The 11597-nt window shown below is 29.2% G+C and overlaps 2 protein-coding genes across 2 annotated transcripts in view; both read left to right on the top strand.

The window, feature by feature from the left end:
• Positions 1-689: 689 nt before the first annotated feature.
• On the top strand, positions 690-4637 carry LOC122499843 (guanine nucleotide-binding protein subunit beta-like protein). Its single transcript, XM_043608370.1, has 5 exons — positions 690-924; positions 3117-3325; positions 3697-3903; positions 4083-4193; positions 4270-4637. Exons 1-5 carry the CDS (start codon positions 816-818, stop codon positions 4585-4587), a joined length of 954 nt encoding a protein of 317 aa, XP_043464305.1. The 5' UTR covers positions 690-815; the 3' UTR covers positions 4588-4637.
• A 3036-nt stretch (positions 4638-7673) lies between these two features.
• Positions 7674-11597, top strand: part of LOC122499799 (neurogenic locus Notch protein) — a 41400-nt gene continuing 37476 nt past the window's right edge. The window contains exon 1 of the mRNA XM_043608317.1: positions 7674-8042. Coding sequence (XP_043464252.1) covers positions 7934-8042 — 109 coding nt within the window. The 5' untranslated portion in view covers positions 7674-7933. The remainder of the gene's footprint in view (positions 8043-11597) is intronic.

The raw sequence follows: 11597 nt of genomic DNA, 5'->3' as shown, positions 1-11597 counted from the left end.
AAAAATGGCTATCACAACAAGGCCGACAACTAGATGGCGTATCGCTATATTTTCATCTGGCGAGAGACCGATCTCTCCCTCTATTTTCTTTCTTTGTCTCTCTTTAATTAACTGGTTAGTTAGAAAGAGTAGAAAAACAGAATGGAGGGAGAGATCACTAAATTGTTACTAGACCACCGTTTTGCGTTGCGTTTTGTAACTAGGCCATGAGTGCAAATAGAGCGAACATATTGCTCCATCTCTCTCACACTCATGGCCTTTTATATCCCGTTCAAGAAGTGCTATTGTGGAATCAATCTTAAGGTTGAGTTCACAAATAATTATAGTTTAAATCAGACAACATAAAGAGTACGTTCACACGACTTTTGGAAAAACCTTCTTGTCTTTCTCTCTCCTATGGCAGAGGCATAAGTTTGTCTCACTCTACATTTTCTTACTTTTCCAAAAACAGAAAATGCAGAGTGAGACAAACTTATGTCTCTGTCATAGAAGAGAGAAAGACAAGAATGGTTTTTCCAAAAGTCGTGTGAACGTACTCAAATACATGAGCAAGCTATTGTAGAAACACCTTTACAGCTAGATGAAACGAGATTTCGATATTTTTCGATAAATTTTTTTCTACGAGCTAAGGTGTGAATGCACCCTAACATACATTTTTAGTTGTTGAGTTTCGCATCTATTAAGAATTTGATGTTGTTGGTCCGTGTTTGAGACCTGCTTCTTTCTTTTCTCGAATGACCGTGCTTGAGAGTGGTTGTTTCACTTTGAAATAATCCATTTGCATCAATTATCTGTTGATAAAAAAATTGTCAAAAATGACTGAAACTCTTCAATTGAGAGGCACTTTACGCGGTCACAATGGATGGGTCACTCAAATTGCTACCAATCCTAAATATTCGGACTTGATTTTGTCGGCTTCTCGTGGTGAGTTTGTGGATATCTTAAACTTTCTTATTACACATTTTGATTGCTTATAAATTGATTTCTAACTTTTTTCATCTCAATATTTTAATGTAGTTATCACTAAATGTTCACGCACTAATTACTGTTAACAACTTTTCAATTAAATTGTCACGTGCTTAAAGTTTGAGGTTTTATTTTTCGCGTATGTTATTTTCTTGAAAGTAAAGTATGGGAGAAATTGACATTTATTTCAATCTATGCATTTATTGAATATTTTATTAATATTTAAAAATTTTTATAATAAATGTGAAATTTTTGTCCCACAAATACTATTATCTTAGCCATGCCGCCAACATGGAGAGTGTATTACCAGATACTAGAATTAGTCAGAAAACATTTCGTATTTGTTCTCATTTTATAGTTGCAGTGCGATTTATTCTTATTTTTAATATGATTCAGAAAATTTTTTGCTGTAGTTACTTCTAAAGCTTATATAATATGTGAAAAATAATCATTGGAACTGAATAACATGACCTTACGTGGCGACTTCGACTATATTTTAACTGTATCAAGAAAATAATTTAAATCTTCCATAAAATTATTTCCGTACCTAGTAATTTTTTTAGAGCAAATTAATGGTCTTAATATCAACTTTTGAAGAATTTTAATTGCAAACTTTCAAAATAATTGAATTATCAAACATTTTAATGGAAAATCTAAACGTAAATTTAAAAATGAAAATTAGCTTCTAATTTTTTAAAATGTAATATTTTCAGTACTTTAAATTATATATTTCCGAAAATTCAAATACATACCAAAAATAATATTTTAGAATTATTTTTAACATTTTGGAGAAAAAAATCATGTTCAAAATATTTCATTACAATTCATCAAAAAATTGATTAGTTTTTTTAAATAATACAAAAAACACTTTTAAAAAATTCAATTGTTTTCAAAAAAATTACATTAAAGTATTTTTAACCCTCCGTCACACACCTAGGGAGGGATTTCCTCTTCGGTTTCAGTATTTTTTACATAACTTTTGTTTTCCTCATTGCAAAATAAAATCAGTTTCTATACCTTTCGACAATTTACTCCTCAACACATTTCTAAAAAAACATTTAGTTTAAACATAATTAATATTTATTTATAAAGCTTCAAAGCTAGAAAAAACTCTAAAAAGTGAGGTTATGTTAAATAAAAAAATCAAGTTTTCATAACATTTTTTGTTCCACTGTTGGTTAATGACAAAATTATATTATAAATATAATTAAAATGAATTGTTTAATGATTTTTTTGCTTATTTATTAATGTTACATTATTTTTACATGTCAAGTGGAATTCCTTCGAAGATGTGCATTCGTGTAATTAATTTTTATTTTTGAGACCGAAAATTAATTTTATTAATTAAATTAATTTAAAGTTAAATTAATTTTATAATTTAGAATAATTTACTACATATTTGTAAGTTTGTGTTAAAACTAAATTTTTGTTGATTCCTTTGTTTATGTTGTAATGTTGCTTATTTTACATTATGTTGTAATGTTGCTTATTTTACAATGTGGTGAGGGATTCCTTCTAAACGTGTGTAAAGTCGTAATTTTTTCTCATGTGTGTGACGAAGGGTTAAAAACTACTTAATTCTTAGAATTTTGTTATCTTCATTTTTTAAGATTTAACTGTTTTCGAGTAGAGCAAATAAAAATTTAGTTTTTTGCACTTATTAAAATTTCGGAGTAATCAGGGTCATATTTACAATTAAAATTCCTAAAAAATTTGATTATTTTTATGGTTTGAAAATATTATACCTTAATAAACTGAAAAAGCATGGGCAGTTACAATTATTATACAAAGTTGAATTTTCATATTTAAATAATTTAATTCTCGAAGAACTTTCTAAAAATTTTTAAAGTAATTGATTTGGAGGTGAAGTTTAGTTGGAAATTATAGAAAATAACTTAATTCAAGAAGGGTTATAGTTGTAATTTTTAGAAATTATTAATTCATAAATTTTACTCATTTTCCGTAAACTTTCATATTTTCCTGTAAAAAAATCGCCACTTTTGTGCATTAGGAATAAAAAATATCGTAAGTAACACGGGAATAAAGGCAGCAATTTTTTTACGATGATTTTTGCTCATAGTACTAATTTGAATTAATAGTGAGTTAAAAACGTTGAAATCTGATGAAGAAAATATTTTGAATTGTTTCAGATAAGACATTGATAGTCTGGAAGTTGACTCGCGATGAAGCAAACTATGGTATCCCACAAAAGCGCCTTTACGGTCACTCACACTTCATTAGCGACGTAGTATTGTCTTCCGATGGCAACTACGCTCTGTCCGGTTCCTGGGACAAAACCTTGCGACTCTGGGATTTGGCTGCAGGTCGCACCACCAGAAGATTCGAGGACCATACCAAGGTGTGCATTACTACAGCTTTTCAATGATATTTTAAAGTTATTTTTTTAGAAGGAATCGTTGCTTTCATAAACAACGTTATACCTGAAAAAAGGTCAACAAAACTGAAGCTTTTTTTGTAAATATTTTTTTTATTAACATTATAGAAGAATCTATCTGATTTTGTTCGTCCTTTTTGTAAGTATATTCCAACAACCTTTTTCTATTAAAATTCTATTCAACATCATTCCAAAAGTAATCATTTACATTGGGTTTTGAAGATCTCTTGTTAGATATTTTTAAATTTAGCGATGAAAATGAAATTAAAAAATGTAAATGATTACTTTTGAAATGAAACATAGTATTTGTTTTACATTGATTTGTTGCTTCGTAGGATGTTCTGAGCGTCGCCTTTTCCGTCGACAACCGTCAAATTGTCTCTGGATCGCGAGACAAGACCATCAAGTTGTGGAATACCTTGGCCGAATGCAAGTACACTATCCAAGATGACGGTCACAGTGATTGGGTCAGTTGTGTGCGATTCTCCCCGAATCACTCAAACCCCATTATTGTGTCTGCTGGATGGGATCGTGTTGTCAAGGTACGCACCTATTCTTTTCGAGTTCCATTCTTGTACCTAGATTTATCTTGATGATGTATACTTATAACTAAACATGAACTCTGTGAGTGCTTGCGGATATGGGACTGATTTGAAACCAAATAAAATTAAAGAATCACTTTCCCTCTGCATTTGTCTTTAAAGCTTCTGTTCTATTTCAGGTGTGGAATTTAACCAACTGCAGACTAAAGATCAACCACAATGGCCATTCCGGTTACTTGAACACTGTAACAGTCTCGCCAGATGGTTCTCTCTGTGCATCAGGAGGCAAAGTAAGTATATCCAGCTATTATAAATTAGAACCGTTTACTTTGAACTACGTTTGTTTACATAAATCGTTTTTCGAAGGACTGCAAGGCAATGCTGTGGGATTTGAATGACGGAAAACACTTGCACACTTTGGACCACAACGACATCATTACTGCCTTGTGCTTCAGTCCCAATCGCTACTGGTTGTGCGCTGCTTTCGGACCGTACATTAAAATTTGGGATCTCGAGAGCAAAGAAATGGTTGAAGAGTTGAAACCAGAAATCGTTACTGCTACCAGTAAAGCTGAACCCCCACAGTGTTTGTCCCTTGCCTGGTCTACAGATGGCCAAACACTTTTTGCTGGTTACTCTGATAATACGATCAGAGTATGGCAAGTTTCTGTATCTACCCGCTAGATACTTTTGTATAAGATTTAAAACAATAAAATTTTTCACTTCGAAATGAATATATTCAAGTTTAGCATTATTTTTCTCTTTTGTTGCTATATTAATTTATTTATTGATAGTATTATTAGTTATTATTTTTCATTTTTGTTAATTATTCATTTGTTGGTTTGAATAAATCACAATTAAAGAAAAAAAAGATTTAAACAATGTTTTAAGTTTCATATTATTTCTGTTTGGGGCAAAATTCCCCATTTGTCCAAGTCGAAAACTAAAATTCATCCAATTTTGCTACAACCTTGCAAATGTTCAACTCGCGAATTTAAAAATTAACTATAGTCTTAATTTTCTTGATATTTTTCTAATAAGTAGAGAAAGGTAGATTATGGGATTGCATAATTTTTTTTACTCTTCTCGCACAATGGGCTCAAAATTTTCAGAATTGTGCTGTTTTAACGAAACCTAGAAAAAAAAATTTGTTCAGTTTCTTTTTTTTAAATTAAATAATAATTTGTTAAATATTGTTTTTAAAATTTAAGATTTATTAAATTCTAAAAAAAGTTGTAAGCATAAGATATGAGTAACAGATGTTACTGAAAATTTAGATAATAGTTTTATAAACTACTTTTTAATTATTGTTTTGGAATTTTTTTATTTTTCTTTAACAGAGATAATAAATTGCAAAGTACGCAATAATTCAGAAATCGCGTATTTTAAACTCAATATTTCTTGTACATTTAAAAAAAATTAAGAAAGTGCTAAAAAAACCTGAATGTTCATCAAAAATACTTCTGCTTATCAGGTGAGTATTTATTTAATTTAATAATAAATCCTTTTTTTTTAATTAAAAATAAAAAAAAAAACCAAAATTAGGTTATTTGGTGGACGTACTTTGAAAACATATTTCATCCATTATCTTCATTTTTTCACTAGTTTAATTATTAAATAGTATATTAAGCAACAAGAGGATAAAGGTAGTCAACGGTGATTTTTGTGACACGAGTGGAGGTCGAGGGATTCTAGAGACCACTTTTAAGATAAAAAATAAATAGGTTTTGAATCTCCTCCTCCACTTTCTATTATTTTCTTAAAATTATATTTTTAATTAATAAACCGGGGTTTTTAGTAAAAAAGTTAAATTATATAATCAGAATTTTAGAATTAAAAAAAATTTAAGATTGAGATTTATGTACAATCCTTATGTATTTCTTATACGCCAAACAAACATTGCTATTGAAAAAATGGTTTGATTTGATAAATTTCAAATGTTTTTCAAAAATTTTAAAAACATTACAAATATACATTTATTATAGTTCTTATTGACAAATCATTGACTTGGTGTTTAATTTAAAGTAAAAATTTCATTCATAGTTAAAAAGAGGCGCGTGATTAACGAATTGTCATTTGTTCGAAGCGACATCGTTACGATTTGTCACTTTTGCGAAATGTTATTTTTACGAATTGTTGTTGGTACGAAACGACACTTTTACACGGATTGACATTATTTTGAAGTGTCATATTTGTACGAATTGTCACTTTATCGAATTACCATTTTTTCGAAAAGCAATTTTTTGTGAATTATTATTTACTTTAAGGTCATGCGTTATTCAGTGGTCACGTGCTCCATATACTTATTATGGAAACACGTGACCACTGAATAACATGACCTTAACACTCATTTTTTCGAAATGTCAGATTTCTGAAACTTCATGTATGCAAACTGGCAATTTTACGAATCGTCATTATTGCGAATTGTAATTTCACCGAAACATCATTTTTGCGAATCGTCATTTTTACGAATTGTCACTTTTCCGAAATGTCATTTTTGCGAATTGCCATTTGTTCGAAAATTGTCATTTTTGAAAAATGTCAATTTGACCCACAACACAGACAACAAACTTGGGTCGCACGATGTCCGCCCTGCGTGAATGGCACTCGTGCGTGCACACTGCAAGCAAATTACAATCATGGACGTGATTATCACAAATGCTCGCACTAAAGCTGAATATTCATATTATGCTTAGCGTTTGATGGTGACGCACGAAATAATTGCTTTATGTGACACATATGCGGACACATCTGTGTTTTGTGCTCCATTTCTGAAAAAAGAAGATTGCGTGTAAATTATTTTTTTAATAATAATTAAACTAGTGAGAATATAAAAAATAATACATAGAATATGTTTTTGTAGGTCCGTCCAATAACCTAATTTTTACGTTTTTATCAATTATTAATTACAAGGAGGATTTATTTATTTTCTTAATTTTTTTCTGTAAGTATATAATTATGAAGTATAATGAGTTGAAAGTGTTAAAGAAAATTAAATATATTTGGCACATTCACAACTTCTAAATTACACCGAAATTTTCGTTTTGGTTCCGAATCTTTTGAAAGATATAAAAGTCTAAAAATTGCACGCACTTTATCTGTTTATTTTCTTCTAATTGAAAATTTCGGTGTGTGTATATTATATATTTTAGTGTTATTTCGAAATTGTAAAATTGACAAAGTTTTTTATTTTTCTTTACTGGAGAGCTACTAACACTATACATGTAACAATACAGTGATATTACAGTAACGTTACGTGCTACTTGGGTTAGGTCAAAATAGAGTAATTTACAGGAAAACTACCCATCAGGTCAACTTTTCAATTTATAAACGGGTTACACTGTAAATTTGTAGAAATTTACATGTAGCATGCATGTAGCTTGCAGTGAGGTTCCAATGTAAGGTTTCAGTAATTCTTTTAATACAAAAGTTTACGTTCACCTTAGGGTGGAAACTTAGAGTGCAGAAATATATAAATTCTGTTACTATCCTCAAAAAAGTAACAAGATCACACAGGAATGTGATTTAAAAAGTAAAAGGTTTTTCAAGTTGAACTGTGAGAACGGTACGATTTAGGGAAAATAAGGCAATAAATTATTGTGTGAATGTTGATCTAAAGAAGAATAGGAAAAATAAGAATAATAATTGTGATATGGTGTAGTATGGTGTGGTTCGGCTGCCAGGCTGCCATGGAGGCTTGTAGCGGAGAGCGGAGGAATACGCATGTGCCCAGTTAATGCGCGCGCAATCGGGGACTACTTTCAGAGCGTTAAGTGAACAATAGGTCCCCTAGAAGTGCTTGCGACGCGCTCGTGGTTCGCGTTTGTCAATTAGTTTTAAATGCTTTTTCTTTTAAAAACTCTTGTTCCAAACGTAAACACTGCACACTTGGAACAATAAAAGTGACATGTGAACAATGTACGTGATTAAATGATGGAATTTGTGATTCTATGCAAGTGTTTTTAGTGAGTGCTTAATCCTATGAGTGAGTGTGTGTGAATGTGTTGTACATATATCGATACATATATGCATGTGTGTGAGTAGGATTGTCAGCATCATGTTGCTGCCTCGGCGAAAATTGGATTACGTCCTCCATGCGATTATTATTACATTAATACTCAGTCTACCCACAGTTTATGGTGAGTTTTGTCTTTTGTCTTTTGTCTCCTGTTCCCCTAATTTGTAAGAAAGCCAACTTTTCACACATGTTAATCATGGCAACAGGTTTTGCCGAATTGGCGCCGGCGCATCGCGACACTGTCTTTTATGCTTTTTAAAACATCATTTCTTTCTTTAAACATCATTCTTTTGAACCTTCTTAGTTTTACTACCTGAAGACGCAAGACGGGTACATCCTTAATTTTATTTCCTGCTTTAATGTAAAAGTATTTCTCAAATATAACTATTGTACACTATAGTCGTTGCGTCTTTCACTTGTCTTCTTTCACAGATCAGTCGTTAAAGTCTCCATAAAGGTTTCATACTTCTCTTATACACACTACGTATTTCAATCGTTCTTTTCTACTATTGTTTTGCTTTATTTTCAATTATTTCTGTAAATAATTCTCTTCATTTTCGTGATTGTAAACTTTATTATTACCAGGTGGTATTTTTCTGTCCAAATACATATTTTAAAAGAATTCAACTTTTTTGGAGATTTAAACGACTGACTATACAATATAAGGAAATATCACTTGTAAATTCAGAAAATCTTTTCTAAAGGAATTAAGAAATATTAATAATAATAAAGGTATTATGAATATTCCATAAAACTCGTGAGTTAAAATTTTCATTTCTTAATAAAATTTTTAAAATGTAAAATTATTATTGTTAGAGAATCAACTGTTAAAAAGATTGCAGCACGAAATTTGAAATCGACCAATTACAATGTTTTTTACAATTTCTGATTATCCAGTAGCAAAATATGCTCCAAAATCTTTTTACCAGCTGAATTTTCGGTTAAATGATAATTCCAGCTTTTTAAGAATAGGGTGCATGAACATTTCCATACAAATTATTAGTTACATTTTTAAAAATACGACTTATTTGATGGAATTTTCTTTTAGCTGAACTAATAATCTCTGCATTAGTTTTTGACAGTTCTATATAAACAAGGTTTCACTTGACAGAATTTTCAAAACATTTTTCATACAACAGAACTTTCAATTACCACCATTTTTGGTTAATTCATTTTTATTAGTAAACTAGTGAACAATTTCAAAATAACTCCCCATTAGTTTCGCAAAAAATCCCCATTAAGCAGAATTTTGAGTGAGTAGAATTAAAGATTTTGAGAATGTTTGGAATTTCAGATCATTATGACAATATTTTCAACTAAGCCAAACATACCAATTTCGACCGACTTCCTGCACACGAAGTCGCCAATTGACCCGAAAGTTTGCGAAATTGAAAATCGCAAAGTGGATCAAAGAAAAAAAGTGGTTTCCCTCCTAAATGATTCTCACTCCTAAATTAATAGAGATATGCAAGCTGAGATTCCTCGGAATGAGTAGAGAAGAGTGAACTAGAGAAGAATAGAAGTTTCTTCATACTTAAAAATGATTTTGCAAATAAGTATTGAAAAAAAGTTATTGTTACATTTTTGGCGAAAGTGACAAACAATATGGCGACGAGCACAGAGACATTGGATCTGGTAGCCCCGGAAGTGGCGCCCAGTGCAGTGCTGCCAGATTCAGAGATTTTTCTTCAAATCTGAAGAAAATTAAAGCAATCTGCGATATTTGAAGAATTTCAAGAAATAATATTGTAAAAACTTGAAGATTTTTTGAAAATTTTGCAAAGACTGTGTATATAGCAATCAAGTAATAATGAAAATATTTAAAATAATATAAACAAAGCATTTTTTAAAAAGAAATTATAACTTTTGTTTTTTACATTCTTATGATTATAATAATTGTAATAATTATTAATTACTACAGTAAAAGTTACTGTTCCATTTAATATTTTGAAAATTAACAAATTTTACATTTTTAAATATAAACATCAATTTTTGAATAATTTCAGTTTCAAAATTAAAAAATTTACTTATTAACTATTCTCCTTCGCAAGAATTAAATTATTAAAAAAAAAATTTTAATAAAATTCTTGATAAGAATCAAGTTATTTTCGAAAATTTTAATAATAATATAATTTATTTTGAAAATAAATTACCAAATTCTTTCTTCGAACGCAAGATTTCTTAAATCGAACCAGATATTTATTTAAATCAAACAAATATTTATTTTTATTGAGATTAAACAAATTTTATTTAGAGTAGCCTAAATATAAGATTTATTTAACAAAATAAGGTATTTAAGGGGTATATATATTTATAGTCTTTTTCATATAATTTTTTTTTGTAGTAAAAAAATATTTACTTATTACAATTTTTATATTTTATTAAAATACAAGTCTTAACAAACTCGAAAAATTTCTTTTGCTTTTTCAATATGAAATTTTAGAAAATGGCTGCTGGAAAATGAAACTGAAGTTATGAACGTTGAATCAACGAAAAAATTAAAAAAAACATTTTCTCTGAAAAGTTTAAGATGCAAATTTTTCTTCTTTATTTTTAACCCTAGTAAACCCAGCAAAGAGTAAAATAAAAAAAAGTAGGGAAACAGTAGTCCTAATTCTTTTGTCACTGATTTTCCAAAAATCCGAGAATTAATATTATTTGAAAAGTAGTTTGGGGAAAATAAAATTTTGTTTGTCCTTTCTTAAAATCTGTCAAATAATTTTGATCCTGTGGAAAGCCTGATACCTTCTTTCATTGTTTCTTGCACCGGCCCCTGGATATAAACAAACCCCCCACTCTGAGGGTGCATGCGATCAGTTTGGCATAGGGCTCATTCGAATTGATTCGAATGGGCAAGGTGTAGCCTTTAATTTCTGATGTCAGCTGTGCAATTTTTCAAAAGTGGCAAAAAACGTTTTTACAACGAAAAGGAAATAATGCAACGATTTATTTTATTTTGACATCAAATTCAAGTTATTTTCGAATAATTGTCTTTAACAATTACTTTCTTGAAAATTTATGAACATGAAAACTATAAAGTTGAATTAAGATTGAAAAAGAAATTCTTTTTTGATTTTTCATTTTTAAAAACGTTCCGGACTTCATTTTATTGTCAGAGGTTTCGAAAAACAGTAAAATCTATACTAACAATTTTTTTGACTTGTACTTTTTGATTGTTGATGTAATTATTTATTTTACTTATTATTTATCTACCAATTTTTACACTATTTTACAGTTTTCATAATTAAATCTAAATTTATTATCCTAAAGTTCTGAAAGTTCAAATGAACGAAATTTATATTTTTCTTTTTCAAATAAAATTTTTATTATGTTTTGTGTCACTATGAATAAAATTAATTATATAAAGTTTCTAAATGTAAAATTTAGGTTTTTAATTTTTATTGCAATTAGTAATTTATGAAATTATTTTTAATAAAATGTATTTCGTTCATTTGAACATTAAAAACTTAATTTCCAAATAACAAAAAGTTAATAATAATTACAAGTCAAAGATATTTCTTCCACAGAGAACTTTATATGGTGATGAAATAAGAACATTTTTCATTTTTAAATTCAAATTTTGTTAAAAATTTTGAAAAACCGGCAAAATTATAGAAACTTTTTTAAACTCCAGGTTCTCCATACTTATTTAGGCTCTGCGCAACAGTGAAACTGT

Source organism: Leptopilina heterotoma, unplaced genomic scaffold, assembly GCF_015476425.1.
Source record: "Leptopilina heterotoma isolate Lh14 unplaced genomic scaffold, ASM1547642v1 Lhet_177, whole genome shotgun sequence".
Lineage (NCBI taxonomy): Eukaryota > Metazoa > Arthropoda > Insecta > Hymenoptera > Figitidae > Leptopilina > Leptopilina heterotoma.
The sequence above is the reverse complement of the archived record's forward strand: the minus strand, read 5'-3'. Positions and strand labels throughout refer to the sequence as shown.